The following is a 17,500-nucleotide window of genomic DNA, read 5'->3' as shown; positions in this document are numbered from 1 at the left end:
CTGTGTAAGAGATATTTGACCAAGAAGGAGAGTGAGGGAGTGCTGCATCAGATGACCTGGCCTCCACAATCCCCCGACCTCAACCCAATTGAGATGGTTTGGGATGAGTCGGACGGCAGAGTGAAGGAAAAGCAGCCAACAAGTGCTAAGCATATTTGGGAATTCCTTCAAGACTGTTGGAAAAGCATTCCAGGTGAAGCCGGTTGAGAGAATGCCAAGAGTGTGCAAAGCTGTCATCAAGGCAAAGGCTATTTGAAGAATCTCAAATATAAAATATATTTTGATTTGTTTAACAATTTTTTGATATGATTGATATGATTCCATATGTGTTATTTCATAGTTTTGATGTCTTCAGTATTATTCTACAATGTAGAAAATAGTAAAAAATAAAGAAAAACCCTGGAATGAGTAGGTGTTTACAAACTTTTGACTGGTACTGTATATATACACTCTCTATATATCTTTCTCTTTCTGTCTCTCTCTTTCCCTTCCTCTCACTCTCTCTTTCTCTCTTTCTCTCTAAAGTATTTCTCTCTTTGTACAGTATTTCTCTCTGTCACTCTCTCTCTTTCTCTCCCCCTCTCTCGCGCTCTCTCTCTCTCCCTTTCTCTCGCTCTCTCTCTCTCTCTCTCTCTTTCCCACCTTCCTTCTCACTCTTTCTCTCTGTCTCTTTCTCTCCTTCCCTCTCTCTCCCTCTCTCTCCCTCCTCCACCCTGGGAGATTGAGTCGAGCAGTTGAAAAGAGTACCTTCAACAAACTGTTATTACCTCAATAAAGGAGGAGATCGAAAGGTTAGAGATGAGGAGCTAGCTGGTGATATCAGCAGAGAGGAGAGGACGGCAATAGAGGCTGCTGGGAAAGAAATGACCTACACACTGGAGCTTCCATTGGCCAAATACTTCACAAGACGTTACACAACTAAAGACGTAAAAAATGTGTGGAGATGATATCTCTCTGCCCATTTTATTTTATAATGCCCCCAGAAAGAATCATAGTATCACACACACACTATCACACTCACACTCACACTCACACACACACTATCACACTCACACATACACACACTATCACACTCACACTCACACTCACACACACACTATCACACTCACACATACACACACTATCTCACTCACACACACACACACAATATTACACTCACACTCACACACTATCACGCTCACACACACACACACTATCACACTCACACACTATCACACTCACACACACACACTATCACACACACACACACAATCACACTCTCACACACACACACACACCCTCACTCACACACACACATACACTCACACACACACTATCACACTCACACACACACTCACACAAACACACTATCACACACACACACACACTCACACTATAACACCTACACACACATATACACACTATCACACTCACACACACACACACACACACACACACACACTATAACACTCACACACACTCACACACACACTATCACAGTCACACACACACACACTCACACACTATCACACACACACTCACACACACACACACTATCACACTCACACACACACACACACACTCACACACACTCACTATCACCTACACACACACACACACTCACACCATAACACCTACACACACACACATATACACACTATCACACACACTATCACACTCACACACACACACACACACACTATCCACTCACACACACTTTCACACACATATACACACTATCACAGACATACACACTATCACACACATACACACTTTCACACACACATACACACTTTCACACAGACATACACACTTTCACACAGACATACACACTCGTCGTGTATCTTCCCCCTTCTTTGCTGTGACTCAATGACTCTTAGTGGAGCAACAATAAAGTCCAGGGTGTGGAGGCTTCGACCGGCCGCCCCGCTGGAAGGCAGCCCTGGACAGCTGACTGCACCATGATGGATCACCTCTGGCTGCCTTAACAGCAGAAACAGCCCCTCACACACACACACACACACACACACACACACACACACACACACACACACACACACACACACACACACACACACACACACACACACACACACACACACACACACACACATGCACACAAACATACGCATGCACACACACACACACACACACACACACACACACACACACACACACACACACACACACATGCACACAAACATACGCATGCACACACACACACACACACAAACACACACACACATGCACACAAACATACGCACGCACACACACGCATACACACACACAAACACACACACACACATGCACACAAACATACGCACACACACACACACACACACACACACATTGATGTCCCTACATTGTCGCCCTTGGAGTGTCGAGTCTGTGGCTGATAATGTGGCAAGGGAGATATAACTGTATTGGAGATATTTGAGACAGTGTGCTGGAGACAGAGGAATTAAGGGATATTTGAGACAGTGTGCTGGAGACAGAGGAATTAAGGGATATTTGAGACAGTGTGCTGGAGACAGAGGAATTAAGGGATATTTGAGACAGCGTGCTGGAGACAGAGGAATTAAGGGATATTTGAGACAGTGTGCTGGAGACAGAGGAATTAAGGGATATTTGAGACAGTGTGCTGGAGACAGAGGAATTAAGGGATATTTGAGACAGCGTGCTGGAGACAGAGGAATTAAGGGATATTTGAGACAGTGTGCTGGAGACAGAGGAATTAAGGGATATTTGAGACAGCGTGCTGGAGACAGAGGAATTAAGGGATATTTGAGACAGTGTGCTGGAGACAGAGGAATTAAGGGATATTTGAGACAGCGTGCTGGAGACAGAGGAATTAAGGGATATTTGAGACAGCGTGCTAGAGACAGAGAAATTAATGGCTGGCAACACACTCTTGTATCCTATAAGCCTATTGTTTAGGGGTTCCCATTTATGGACCTTTATATATTGTACTCACATGTACATGCCTGTGTGTACATGCATAAACACATAGACACTCGTTTAGCTTGGGATCCCTAGGGGTGTATGGCACCTGCTCAGGCTAATACAGGATATAAGAAGTGGATGTTTTCCTCCATCAGATTTCTCTCTCTCTCTCTCTCTCTCTCTCTCTCTCTCTCTCTCTCTCTCTCTCTCTCTCTCTCTCTCTCTCTCTCTCTCTCTCTCTCTCTCTCTCTCTCTCTCTCTCTCTCTCTCTCTCTCTCTCTCTCTCTCTCTCTCTCTCTCTCTCTCTCTCTCTCTCTCTCTCTCTCCCTCTCTCTCAGGGGACAGGGTTGTTTTTCTCAACTGTTTGGAGTACGTTGAGGGAGGGAAGGAGGGAGTGGAGGGGGCATGTGGGTGACAGAGGACCTGATGACCTGACTATAACCCTCTCAGCTCAACGCTGATGGCCTACAGTCTCAAAGGCTCTGAAGTAATGGATTGGATATTGCTTACTGAGTAGCACACCCTCAGTCTGAATCATAGACAGTAGCCACGTGACCTTATCCAAACGAGGTCCTCCTCAGCTTACAAACTGAGCCCTTCACAATCCAGTCTCATCAAGATGTGGCTACTGAACTCCAGATTTGACAGTACTGTAAAAGCTTGCTTCTGGCCTGGACCAAGAGAATGTTGACCATTCTAACATACCCTTTGAGGCGCCGGCTATGTCTGGCTGTGTGAACAGTAGAGCAGAGTTAGACAGCAGACAGCCCCAACTGGCTTTGCCACCATCACCACCTATAGAAGTTTATCAGGTCTGTCCTCCCCAGACCAGCTGCAGCCAGGCTGGGTGGTGGGGGTGGTAGAGGGGGTTGTGGGCTGGTCAGTACTAACACAGATTATGACATCAGTGGGGCGGGGGCGGGGGTGGGCCTCTCACCCTCTGACTCATCCTTTCCAGGAAGTAGACAAACCCTGCTGCCTGATGACATCATCACATCATAATTTCCTGCTAGAAGCCATCGCTCACTACTAAGAACGTTATGAGATGTCGGAGAATGTATTTAAAATGTGACTTTGTAACTCTCCATGCTGATGTATCTCACTTAAATTAAGAAAGAGGTCAACAAAGGCAATGAAAATGACTATGTCCAAGTCCATATGTCAGAGTTTTTACAAATCAAACCAACATAATAGGACATGACAGTGCACTGGTCTGTATCCAATGGGGATAAATGGCTTGATATGCTGGGGGTGTGAGTGAGTGAGTGAGTGAATGGAGGGCGTGCGTTCTGGAGCGATGGCTACAATAGCTGATGCTGCTGTAAATATTAATGTGATCTAATGAAGTGAGACGCGTTGCAGTGTGTGTATACGCCCACCTAAAGGCCTCTGATAGGTCACATGTCCTACAGTACCATATCCTTATTTTCCCCTCCATCAGTCTTCTCTGATAGGTCACACGTCCTACAGTACCATATCCTTATTTTCCCCTCCATCAGTCTTCTCTGATAGGTCACACGTCCTACAGTACCATATCCTTATTTTCCCCTCCATCAGTCTTCTCTGATAGGTCACACGTCCTACAGTACCTTATTTTCCCCTCTGTCAGTGCGTCATCACTGGAGATACTCTAGTTTCTAAAGTGGTCGGTTTCAGTCATTTCCCTCAGAGCCCAGGTTGGTTTCAGTCATTTCCCTCAGAGTCCAGGTTGGTTTCAGTCATTTCCCTCAGAGTCCAGGTTGGTTTCAGTCATTTCCCTCAGAGTCCAGGTTGGTTTCAGTCATTTCCCTCACCAGAGTCCATGTTGGTTTCAGTCATTTCCCTCACCAGAGCCCAGGTTGGTTTCAGTCATTTCCCCCACCAGAGTCCAGGTTGGTTTCAGTCATTTCCCTCACCAGAGTCCATGTTGGTTTCAGTCATTTCCCTCACCAGAGCCCAGGTTGGTTCCAGTCATTTCCCCCACCAGAGTCCAGGTTGGTTTCAGTCAATTCCCTCACCAGAGTCCGGGTTGGTTTCAGTCATTTCCCTCACCAGAGCCCAGGTTGGATTCAGTCATTTCCTTCACCAGAGTCCATGTTGGATTCAGTCATTTCCCTCACCAGAGCCCAGGTTGGTTTCAGTCATTTCCCTCACCAGAGTGAGGTTGGTTTCAGTCAATTCCCTCACCAGAGTCCAGGTTGGTTTTAGTCATTTCCCTCACCAGAGTCCAGGTTGGTTTCAGTCATTTCCCTCACCAGAGTCCAGGTTGGTTTCAGTCATTTCCCTCACCAGAGTCCAGGTTGGATTCAGTCATTTCCCTCACCAGAGTCCATGTTGGTTTCAGTCATTTCCCTCACCAGAGTCCAGGTTGGTTTTAGTAATTTCCCTCACCAGAGTCCAGGTTGGTTTCAGTCATTTCCCTCACCAGAGCCCAGGTTGGTTTCAGTCATTTCCCTCACCAGAGTCCAGGTTGGTTTCAGTCATTTCCCTCACCAGAGCTCACGTTGGTTTCAGTCATTTCCCCCACCAGAGTCCAGGTTGGTTTCAGTCAATTCCCTCACCAGAGTCCAGGTTGGTTTCAGTCATTTCCCTCACCAGAGCCCAGGTTGGATGCAGTAATTTCCTTCACCAGAGTCCATGTTGGTTTCAGTCATTTCCCTCACCAGAGTCCAGGTTGGTTTCAGTCATTTCCCTCACCAGAGTCCAGGTTGGTTTCAGTCATTTCCCTCACCAGAGTCCAGGTTGGATTCAGTCATTTCCCTCACCAGAGTCCATGTTGGTTTCAGTCATTTCCCTCACCAGATTCCAGGTTGGATTCAGTCATTTCCCTCACCAGAGTCCATGTTGGTTTCAGTCATTTCCCTCACCAGAGTCCAGGTTGGTTTTAGTCATTTCCCTCACCAGAGCCCAGGTTGGTTTCAGTCATTTCCCTCACCAGAGTGAGGTTGGTTTCAGTCAATTCCCTCACCAGAGCCCAGGTTGGTTTCAGTCATATCCCTCACCAGAGTCCATGTTGGTTTCAGTCATTTCCCTCACCAGAGTCCAGGTTGGTTTCAGTCAATTCCCTCACCAGAGCCCAGGTTGGTTTCAGTCATTTCCCTCACCAGAGTCCAGGTTACAGTACACTAAGATTCAGCTGGATCACAGAGTTGTGACCCAACACAGCTACAGTACGCTAAGGTTCAGCTGGATCACAGAGTTGTGACCCAACACATCTACAGTACGCTAAGGTTCAGCTGGATCACAGAGTTGTGACCCAACACGGCTACAGTATGCTAAGGTTCAGCTGGATCACAGAGTTGTGACCCAACACGCTCTAGTTCAGCTGCCAGATTCGTGAGCCAACACGGCTACAGTATGCTAAGGTTCAGCTGGATAACAGGGTCGTGACCCAACACAGCTACAGTACGCTAAGGTTCAGCTGGATCACAGAGTTGTGACCCAACACGGCTACAGTATGCTAAGGTTCAGCTGGATAACAGGGTCGTGACCCAACACAGCTACAGTACGCTAAGGTTCAGCTGGATCACAGAGTTGTGACCCAACACGGCTACAGTATGCTAAGGTTCAGCTGGATCACAGAGTTGTGACCCAACACAGCTACAGTACGCTAAGGTTCAGCTGGATCACAGAGTTGTGACCCAACACGGCTACAGTACGCTAAGGTTCAGCTGGATCCCAGAGTTGTGACCCAACATCGCTATAGAACGCTAAGGTTCAGCTGGATCACAGAGTTGTGACCCAACACGGCTACAGTACGCTAAGGTTCAGCTGGATCACAGAGTTGTGACCCAACACGGCTACAGTATGCTAAGGTTCAGCTGGATCCCAGAGTTGTGACCCAACATCGCTATAGAACGCTAAGGTTCAGCTGGATCACAGAGTTGTGACCCAACACGGCTACAGTACGCTAAGGTTCAGCTGGATCACAGAGTTGTGACCCAACACAGCTACAGTACGCTAAGGTTCAGCTGGATCACAGAGTCGTGACCCAACACGTCTACAGTATGCTAAGGTTCAGCTGGATCAGAGGGTCGTAACCCAACATCGCTATAGAACGCTAAGGTTCAGCTGGATCACAGAGTCGTGACCCAACACGGCTACAGAACACTAAGGTTCATCAGGATCTGTACAATGTAGGAGTGCTGTACTGGATTTTCATTTGACTTTGATTGTATTGATATTGATATTTGTTCTGCTCTGTTGAGGGAGCTTACAAGTAAGCATTTCACTGCACCTTTTATACCTGCTTTAAACTGTGCACGTGATGAATAAACTTTGATTTGATTTTGATTTGGAGAGGACCCGCTCTTTGCCTGCACAGATAAAACGGACACATCTTTGTATCAAAAGAGAAATTACCCTTTGGTCGTAATTGTTTTAGACTTGTAGAGTCTGATTGGATAGTTAGGTTCCAGGCTGTGGACTAAATGATCAGTTGAAGAACAGGAAGTGTGACTGATAGACTCTGATTGGACAGTTAGGGTACAAGCTGTGGACTGATTGGTCAGTTGAAGAACAGGAAAAGTGACTGGTACCTTTGGAAGGCGTTCTGGATCTCCAGGGTGTCGGGGGATGACCTTCTGCAGCCGCTGGAAACCATAGTCGATGGTGGGTTCGTTCAGGGCTGAGGACACACACACACAATACTGTACGGTTAGAGTACTGTCACATAATCTTATAACAATGAACGTTTTCATCATACGGTCATAATATAATCTGCAATTGAGGTTACTCTTCGTACAGTATTCATCTTGTTTTTAACATTTCCAGCTCATTTCTGAAGTTGTGTTCCGCAGGAAGTACAATATGTGGATCAATCAAGAGTAGGAAAGTGACTGTCCTAAATACATCAGTAAAACACATGCATCAAGGAACCAGACTGGTACCAAGGCACTTTCCAGCCTGTGATTGCTTTAAAGGGGCAATCTGTAGTTGCTACATCCATTTTTTGACTTATTAATTAATGATGTATACCCATTGATTCATCAAGAATATAACTTAGAAAGGCCTCATGAGCTTAGTTCAACTGTCACACCCCATGAGAACCCAACATCTCCAATGTTTGTAAACATTGTAAATGTAAACAAACACTGTACACTCAAAACATGGTTAAAACAATCATTCTGATATCGTGAATGGTCAGTACTAGCGTCCGTAGCTCTGTCCATTAAATTGAGAGTGGTTACATTTCTCCAGGCCCACCCCTTAGCTTTTTACCAAAACAGGCGGCGGAATCCGCTTTGTTATTGTATTAACTGTTGATTTGCCCTTTAAAGTGAGCTTTTCATTAGTTAAACTATCTAGAGATAACAGAGCTAATGTTAAGAAGAGTGGAGGGGATTTAAATATATGATCGTAGCTAATGGAAGTCAATGTGAAGAAGAGTGGAGGGGATTTAAATATATGATCGTGGCTAATAGAAGTCAATGTTAAGAAGAGTGGAGGGGATTTAAATATATGATCGTAGCTAATGGAAGTCAGTGTGAAGAAGAGTGGAGGGGATTTAAATATTTGATCGTAGCTAATAGAAGTCAATGTGAAGAAGAGTGGAGGGGATTTAAATATATGATCGTAGCTAATGGAAGTCAGTGTGAAGAAGAGTGGAGGGGATTTAAATATATGATCGTAGCTAATGGAAGTCAGTGTGAAGAAGAGTGGAGGGGATTTAAATATATGATCGTAGCTAATGGAAGTCAGTGTGAAGAAGAGTGGAGGGGATTTAAATATATGATCGTAGCTAATGGAAGTCAATGTGAAGAAGAGTGGAGGGGATTTAAATATTTGATCGTAGCTAATAGAAGTCAATGTGAAGAAGAGTGGAGGGGATTTAAATATATGATCGTAGCTAATAGAAGTCAATGTGAAGAAGAGTGGATGAGATGTAATTATATGATCGTGGCTAATGGAAGTCCATTCACATTCCCATGAAGCTAGATTGCCCTTATTTATGAAAGTGAGTGTAAAAAGCACAAATGGTATGGTAATCTGGACATTTTAAAGGACATTTACTTTTTACGTTTAGCTTTGCAATTACTGTCAGAGTGGAGCGAGGTAACAGGCGTATTTACACACCTGTTGACAGCCAGCCAGGCAGGCAACTAGCGACAGAAGAGCCAGAATGGCGGAGAGGAGGCAGGGGGAGAGAAGATGGCTGCCCAACTCCAGAGCATTGTTCTAAAGAGTTATATCTGCCCTAAATGCAGCCTTTAAGAGCTCTGAGAGACTCAACAACAGCACATACAGAGAAAAGGGTTTGAAGTGACAAAAGACTATCTCTCAGGTTCATCTTCTGAGAGGCCCAATATCAGGCCTGAAGGATGTGTTCACCAAAGAGAAAGAGATGGAAAGTGTTGAGGAAATGTTCAAAAACATCTTGCCATGGACAGGTGTAATTTAGGTACACAATAGAGGTGAATGACAAGGTTAGACTATTCCTGTTGCTAGAATAATCACACTTCTGAAGTAGAACAGTTTACACATTAACACTGACACAAATGCTTCGTTATTCTGAAAAGGATCAAATCACGTCTGTGGCAAAGAGTGTTTTCACCACAGGGGCTGAAAAGCGAAATATTCCAGCAGGAATGTGATACTGTCTGCACAGCCAAACGGCCCCCAACACCAGCAGGAATGTGATATCCCCAAACCCTGTTCCTGGAGGTTTCCCTTCCTGTTGTCATAACCTCACGGGTCTTTGTCAAGACGCCTGCAGCATTTTGACACTGGAACAATGACGCTTTCTTCTGCTGGGTCTGGGGAGAGAGGGGTCTGGCTGAGTGTGTGTGTGTTGTGATGTCCAGCTGCTCTGTTGGACAGCTAGACCCACACACACATACACACACACACACACACACACACACATATATATATACACACACACACACACACACACACACACTATCTCTGTGCACGCACGGACACACACACACACACACACACACACACACACACACACACACACACACACACAGATGGAGAGAATGGAGCTAGGGGACATGAGGAGGAGAGAAAGAGTGATTGACATGGTGACGGTATAGATAGTGGAGATATGAGGTGTGTGTGTGTGTGTGTGTGTGTGTGTGTGTGCGTGCGTGCGTGCGTGCGTGTGCGTGCGTGCGTGTGCGCGTGTATGTGTGCATTTATATTTGTGAATATCTGTGAATGTGGTGAGTCACAGAGATAGTGTGTGTGTGTGTGTGTGTGTGTGTGTGTGTGTGTGTGTGTGTGTGTGTGTGTGTGTGTGTGTGTGTGTGTGTGTGTGTGTGTGTGTGGTGATGCTAGGTGCTTTCCACATAGTGTTCCAGTAAAAGTCAGTTCCAGCTCAGTGTATTGTGTTCTGTAATTAGTCTGTCTGTGGTGAGCTCACACTCTTCAGTGGAGACCGTAATATAGTCAGTCCATTTGTCTGGTGCCTCTTATAGATGATAAAACAGACTTTAGAAACATGACATGTGTACACATCTGTACTGAGAATGGCATCCACATACACTGAGGGATAATAACTACTGTATATACTGTATTTGTGACCGGTAGATCATGGAAATTAACGACCAACATCTAAACACTCCCATATACAATGCAGTATACTAATGAATGCAGTATACTAATGAATGCAGTATACTAATGAATGTAGTATACAAATGATCACAATCATATGGTATAGAGAACACACTTAAAGACAGAGTGGAACCAGGGAATATGGCACCAGGCCCACTTTAACAACAAACATCCTGTCTCTCTCTCTCTCTCTCTCTCTCTCTCTCTCTCTCTCTCTCTCTCTCTCTCTCTCTCTCTCTCTCTCTCTCTCTCCTCTCTCTCTCTCTCTCTCTCTCTCTCAGCACAGACTGCTGTAATTGATTTAGCCAAGATAAGGGAATATCAAGTGGAAATTACAAACTTCAGAAGCCTTTTTAAACCTCAAATACACTACAAGTTTTAAACTTCCTGAATTCCAGCAACAGGGTGATCAAATTAAGATCCTACTTAAGAGAATGAAAATTCTAACAGTGCATTGTGGAAGAGACCTTCACAGCACAACTAATGACACATCTACCAACGAGATATACAATGCTATAACAAAACACCACACAACCAAAGATCGACCCAGAGGAGAAATCCCAAATTGCGGCAATTTCCCACACTGACTCCCAGGCAATGTGTCAGAGGTAAATGTGGGCCTGAAGCTTGACGATAGATCATATTCATAATCGCCCCTCTGTAATTAGGGGATTAGGGGACAGGGAGTAGTGGTGTGGGAGGAGGGAGAGGACCGGGGGAGGAGGGGGAGGAGTGAGAGGACTAGGGGTGGAGGGGAGGGGGAGGAGGAGGAGGAGGAGGAGAGGGGGAGGAGAGGACCGTGGGAGGAGGGGGAGGAGTGAGAGGACTGGGGGTGGAGGGGGAGGAGGGAGAGGACCGGGGGAGGAGGGGGAGGAGTGAGAGGACCGGGGGAGGAGGGGGAAGGAGGGGGAGGAGTGAGAGGACCGGGGAGGAGGGGGGAGGAGGGGGAGGAGTTAGAGGACTGAGGGAGGAGAGGGAGGAGGGGGAGGAGTGAGAGGACCGGGGAGGGGGGAGGAGTGAGAGAGAACCGGGGGAGGAGGGGGAGGAGGGGGGAGGAGTTAGAGGACTGAGGGAGGAGAGGGAGGAGGAGGGAGGAGTGAGAGGACCGGGGGAGGGGGAGGAGTGAGAGAACCGGGGAGGAGGGGGGAGGAGTGAGAGAACCGGGGAGGAGGGGGGAGTGAGAGGACTGGGGGTGGAGGGGGAGGAGGGAGGAGGGAGAGGACCGGGGAGGAGGGGGAGGAGATGAATGTGAGATGTTGTAAGGGAGATGAAGAGTGAATAGTGTAGTAAGGAGTCATGTGAGGTGAGGGGGAGAAAGCTGATGAAGCTTAGGAAATGTGTATGGATTAGGGGGGGTGTAGGGAGTTTGAGGGGGAGGGAGGTTGGAGGGAGGCGGGGGCGGGGGCTGGGGGGCCGGGGCTGGGGGCCGGGGCTGGGGGCCGGGGCTGGGGGCCGGGGCTGGGGGCCGGGCGGCGCTGCCTGTAAGGGCTCCATTAACAGGCTGATATGGAGATGGATGGGCTCCACTCTGTGTGTCAACATGGCCACGCAGTTGTGGATGTCAGAGGCTATTTACTCCCCCTTATTGCTATCGATTTCCACATTGGGCACAATCTTCGCACTAGGAGAGCGGAAAATATTCACTTACGGGGAGGTAAGAGGGCAGCAAGAGGTGGGAGAGGAGAGGAGGGGAGACATGCAGGCCGTCTGGGGCAGGCCGTTTGGGGCGAAATACGCACCGGAGCAATGTCAACATGACAAAATGAAATGTTTTGTGGTGGTTCATAATAAAAAACATGATTTCCCTTCACTGTTGATGCAGGCTGCAAGGGAAAAACATCCAAAGCACTCAAGAATAATCAGTTACAAAATATGCTTGTTTTGTCTTAGGAAAGAACTAACCTTTCCTCCTCTTACACCACTGAAAAATCCTCTGAACACACATTTAAATCTGTGTGGGAACGGGGGCCCAAGTCAAAGTAGTAGTCTATGCAAAGAGACCAACAGATATAACAGGGGACTTTATAGGCTTTGAAATGTGTACATACATCCCATTTATATGAATGGAGTGGAGAGTTGGTCAAAAGCTGACAGTGATTTCACTTATCCAGAGCGACTTATAGGAGAAATTAGGGTTAAGTGTCTTCGACAGGGCACATTGACAGATTTTTTCACCTAGTCGGCTTGGGGATTTGAACAGGCAACTATCCAGTTACTGGCTCAATGCTCTTAACTGCTAGGCTACCTGCAACAAGCTATCATCATAGTCCAATCATAGACAATCACAGTCAAAAGCTCCAGTTATGTTCTGCATTACTAATTTGGCTCATATTAAAATGACTCAAAACAGTTATAAAACTGATCATGTTAAAGACAAACAACCAACAACCCACACCATCTTATCAGGAAACGCCTGCAATCGTGTCTTTAGAAACAGACAGTTTATAGAAACACAACACTATAGATATGATGTTAGTGAAACGTGTTGGCAGAATGGAGAAGTGATCTTGTTTTGGTGACCCTCTGTCCTACTGAATCTCTGCTCCCTGCCTGGTGCTATCTACATGTGAAACAGCTCAAACCACATCAAGAGTATTTATAGTGCAGGAGAATTCACTCTTCTAACTGTTTTATTGTTGTCCACTTATTAACACGTGTTGACTTTGGGAAGAGATGCTGGTTTATGTTTCTCCCTGGTCTGCATTAGCTAGTGGTTTTACACAGAAATAGCATGCAGGGCAGAGCAGGAGGTTGTACCAACTCAGCCCTTATTTTGTCAGCGGCGGAATTACTGACGTGAAAAGAGATTGCAGTGATATATTTTTTTAAATCTATTTTTTGTGACTCAATATGAACAGGAGTTTGTCCTTGGAGTTTACTTCAAGTTTTCACCTTGAGAATTACAGCACTCCATTATATTAGGGCCAAAATGCAACAGAACACATGGCATTACTTCATCATAGTAACCCTCCTCGACCCCATTCAGAGAACAACACATTACTGGGCACTACAGCAACCCCTTACACCACACCACAGCCAAATGTTGCAAACGTAGCAAGAAGGGGGAAATAAGTATCAGGAGAATTTTCCAAGATTAGGCTGGTGGTTTTCAACAGTCTAATACTGTATCATAAGGGAGTATAAAGAGACAAACTCTCTATAGCCATGGAATCATAGGGACAGGCATTCTGACAGCCCTCTCCCAAACCAGATCACATTAAAACGAGTAAAACTAAACAGCAATACATAAATTAACAAAACTCCCCTCTCCCTCTCCTCCTCCCTCTCCTCCTCCCTCTCCTCCTCCCTCTCCTCCCCCCTCTCCCCGTGCTCAAACCACTATGTGAAGGATTCCTTGCAATCACACGGATCAATGCTCATTGAAATGTCATGAGGTCATATCCAGGCCTCATCATATTTCACAATAATGACCTGGAGAAGAGGATGGTGTGAGTGCGGGGGGAGAAGTGAAGAGGAGAGGAGAGGAGGGGAGGAGGGTAAGGAGAGGGGGCAGACCACCACCCCCAAACCATTTTCTTGTTTTTTAAATTTACGGATAGCCAGGGGCACGCTCCAACACTCAGACATCATTTACAAACTAAGCATTTGTGTTTAGTGAATCCGCCAGATCAGGTAGTAGGGATGACCAGGGACATTCTCTTGATAAGTGTGTAAATTGGACCATTTTCCTGTCCTGCTAAGCATTAAAAATGTAACGAGTACTTTTGGGTGTCAGGGAAAATTTATGGAGTAAAAAGTCCATTATGTTCTTTAGGAATGTAGTGAAGTAAAAGTAAAAGTTGGAAAAAATACAAATAGTAAAGTAAAGTACAGAATGCAGCAGTCCTCTCCTCTCCTCCCCCTCAGGCTCCATGCTTCTCCGGTGTGAGTTCATGGCTGCGGAGGGGAATCGATCATCTCAATACCTCTGAACTATTTCTTCATTCTTCTCCTTATTATAGATTAGTTCTTTTTTCCCAAGCCCATAATACCACTTTGGGATCAATATAATATAATCTTATTTTTATAACATTTTCAATACACCTTTTTTTTGTTCATATTTTTTTTATCAGAGTGGAGGATCTGATAGGCTAAATGAGGCCTTGTGCAGAGTGGGAGAAATGACGTGTCTGAAATCCATATCTAAAAAGGACTGCTTTTTATCCTTCAATTTGTACCTGGCTTGTTTTTGGCACAGCGGGCAAAAAGTCAATCAGGAGATCAACTCCATCCATCCACTGACCGTTAAACAGGAAAGGAGATAAAGGGATGCTGGACATTGCAGATGTACAGATCTACCTTTCAATGGCCTTGAATCACACTTCACTCCTGTGTACACTACAGAGTATGAATTAAATGAGTTCAGGGAGAGAGCATTCCTGGATTTTACTATATTATATTCTCTCTCTCTCTCTCTCTCTCTCTCTCTCTCTCTCTCTACCTCTCTCTCTCTCTCTCTCTCTCTCTCTCTCTCTCTCTCTCTCTCTCTCTCTCTCTCTCTCTCTCTCTCTCTCTCTCTCTCTCTCTCTCTCTCTCTCCTTTGAATCATGATTCACACCGCCCGTCATCACCAGGATTGTATTTATTTATCCTTTATTTAACCAGGTAAGTTATTGACAGTGACAACCCATTCTCTTTTACAATAACAACCTGAAGGTTAGGGTATGATGTAACTACTGTCTGTGATCTGAGAGAAATGAGAGAACTGATATGGAGAGAAAAGGGTTGTGTGTAATCTCCTAGTCTGTGGATATGGTGTTACAAACCATGTGTGTGTGGATGTGATACGCTGCTCCCCTTAAGGCATTTGGCTTTAGCCTCAGCTCAGCCTAGCCCCTATTTGTGCATGGAGTCAGGCGTTACTGTAGGCACACACACACACACACACACACCTTTTTTTCTAGTTGTTTACTGATTGTCTCTTGGCACTTCCTGCAGCACAGACACAGCAGCAGCACAGTGACATCAATGTTGTGTTTCACAGGTGACATGACACCTCCGCCAGACGCCATTCTCAACAACACATATATCACATGTGGCAGTGGCTGAGAGTCAACAGCAGTGCTAACAATCGGCTTATTTGTCTTTTTGCCAAATTTAACATGTATCCCATAGTAAGACAGAATATAACAGGAGAGGGGGGGAAGAGAGAGCGGGGGAAGAGAGAGAGGAAGAGAGAAAGAGAGAGAGAGGGGGAGAGAGCGAGGGGGGAGAGAGTGGGAGAGAGAGGGGTGAGAGAGAGAAAGATGGGGAGAGAGGGGGGGGAGAGAATGAGAGAGAGAGACAGAGAGAGAGAGAGAGAGAGAGAGAGAGAGAGAGAGAGAGAGAGAGAGAGAGGAAAGATAAATAATCCTGTATGTTTACAGTAAATTGTAGATTGTGGCTGCACCCACTCCACTTTAACAATGCAATGATCGACCTCCTGCCTACTAGCCTGTCATTAACCCTGTTGTAGGAGGACAGTGGAGGAGGAGAGTGGAGGAGGAGGGTGGAGGAGGAGAGTGGAGGAGGAGGGTGGAGGAGGGAGGAGGAGAGGAGGAGAGAGTGGAGGAGGAGGGTGGAGGAGGAGGAGGAGGAGGAGGGTGGAGGAGGAGGGTGGAGGAGGAGGAGGGAGGAGGAGGAGAGGAGGAGGAGGGAGGAGGAGAGGAGAGTGGAGGAGGAGGTGGAGGAGGAGGGTGGAGGAGGAGAGGTGGAGGAGGAGAGGAGGAGGAGAGGAGGAGGAGGAGTGGGAGGAGGAGGGTGGAGGAGGAGGGTGGAGGAGGAGGTGGAGGAGGAGAGTGGAGGAGGAGAGTGGAGGAGGAGGGTGGAGGAGGAGGGTGGAGGAGGAGGGTGGAGGAGGAGGTGGAGGAGGAGAGTGGAGGAGGAGAGTGGAGGAGGAGGGTGGAGGAGGAGAGTGGAGGAGGAGGGTGGAGGAGGAGGGTGGAGGAGGAGAGTGGAGGAGGAGGGTGGAGGAGGAGAGTGGAGGAGGAGGTGGAGGAGGAGGGTGGAGAGGAGAATGGAGGAGGAGGGTGGAGGAGGAGAGGAGGAGGAGAGTGGAGGAGGAGGGTGGGAGGAGGAGAGTGGAGGAGGAGGGTGGAGGAGGAGAGTGGAGGAGGAGGGTGAGGAGGAGGGTGGAGGAGGAGGGTGGAGGAGGAGAGTGGAGGAGGAGGGTGGAGGAGGAGGGTGGGGATCCCTCTGTCTGACTGATTCTCTGGCCGATGGCAGCCGACATGGACCTCGTGGTTACCAGGTAGCCATCGATTTCTGCCTGGTCTAGCCGTAGTGGCTGGGGGGTGAGGAGTGGTTGAGAGGCGTCCATGCCGATGCCTGTATTGATTTAATTAGGCCCTCAGTTCCGCCGCGCTCTGTCTCCACGGCAGCTGCTGATTAGTTCTTTCAGCTGTCCTGCGGGTGCCACGGCATCCAGCTGCCACCCACCTACCCAATCGCCCCTGCCCAGGACGGGTGCACTGCATGCTGGCACAGGAGCCCTGTCAGCCAAGTCAGCCTACCATGAAGCACCAACTGGAGACATCAGAGGGGAACAATGGGATTTAGAGTCAGATCTCTAGTAGTGAGTTCTACTCAGCAGACCTGACTGGTGCCTCACTGTGGCCGAGGCCAGGAGAAGGAAAGGAACAGGAGGGACGTAGAGGACACTGGGAGTGTGGAGAGAGGTGGCATGGGAGTGCTGCTAAACCCAGCTAACACAGTGTGATGTGTGTCTCTGTGCTGAAGGTAGAGACTGAGGAGTTTGATCATATATCAGACACTAAGAAGAGATGAGACACTGAATGTGTGAGAGAAGGCCCAGCTGGGTGTTATTAGGAATATATGTTGTGGTTTACATTTCTCACCACGCAGATCAAGCAGACATAAGGCTCTCTCTGGAAACCCATCTGCCAGCCACATTACATACATTTTCTGTCTTCATTTCTTTTTGATTTATAATTACTTTCAACTCTGGGCTCTCTTTTGTGCAGATTGTGTGTGTGGTTAATTGATCTTCCAGAGAGGGGACTAAAGCAATAACAACAAAAACAGACGGAATCAGTCGGCG

The 17,500-nt window shown here is 46.9% G+C and overlaps 1 protein-coding gene across 6 annotated transcripts in view; it reads right to left on the bottom strand.

Annotated features, from left to right (window-relative positions):
* LOC121579180 (transcription factor COE1-A) overlaps positions 1-17,500 on the bottom strand; it is a 247,836-nt gene that overhangs the window by 33,371 nt on the left and 196,965 nt on the right. For all 6 annotated transcript variants that reach the window (XM_041893538.2, XM_041893540.2, XM_041893543.2 and 3 more), the window contains exon 11: positions 7,440-7,528. In XM_041893538.2, the coding sequence (XP_041749472.2) occupies positions 7,440-7,528 (89 nt within the window). The remainder of the gene's footprint in view (positions 1-7,439; positions 7,529-17,500) is intronic.

This window comes from Coregonus clupeaformis, chromosome 13, assembly GCF_020615455.1.
Source record: "Coregonus clupeaformis isolate EN_2021a chromosome 13, ASM2061545v1, whole genome shotgun sequence".
NCBI classification, from domain to species: domain Eukaryota; kingdom Metazoa; phylum Chordata; class Actinopteri; order Salmoniformes; family Salmonidae; genus Coregonus; species Coregonus clupeaformis.
This window is presented reverse-complemented; position numbering and strand designations above follow the sequence as displayed.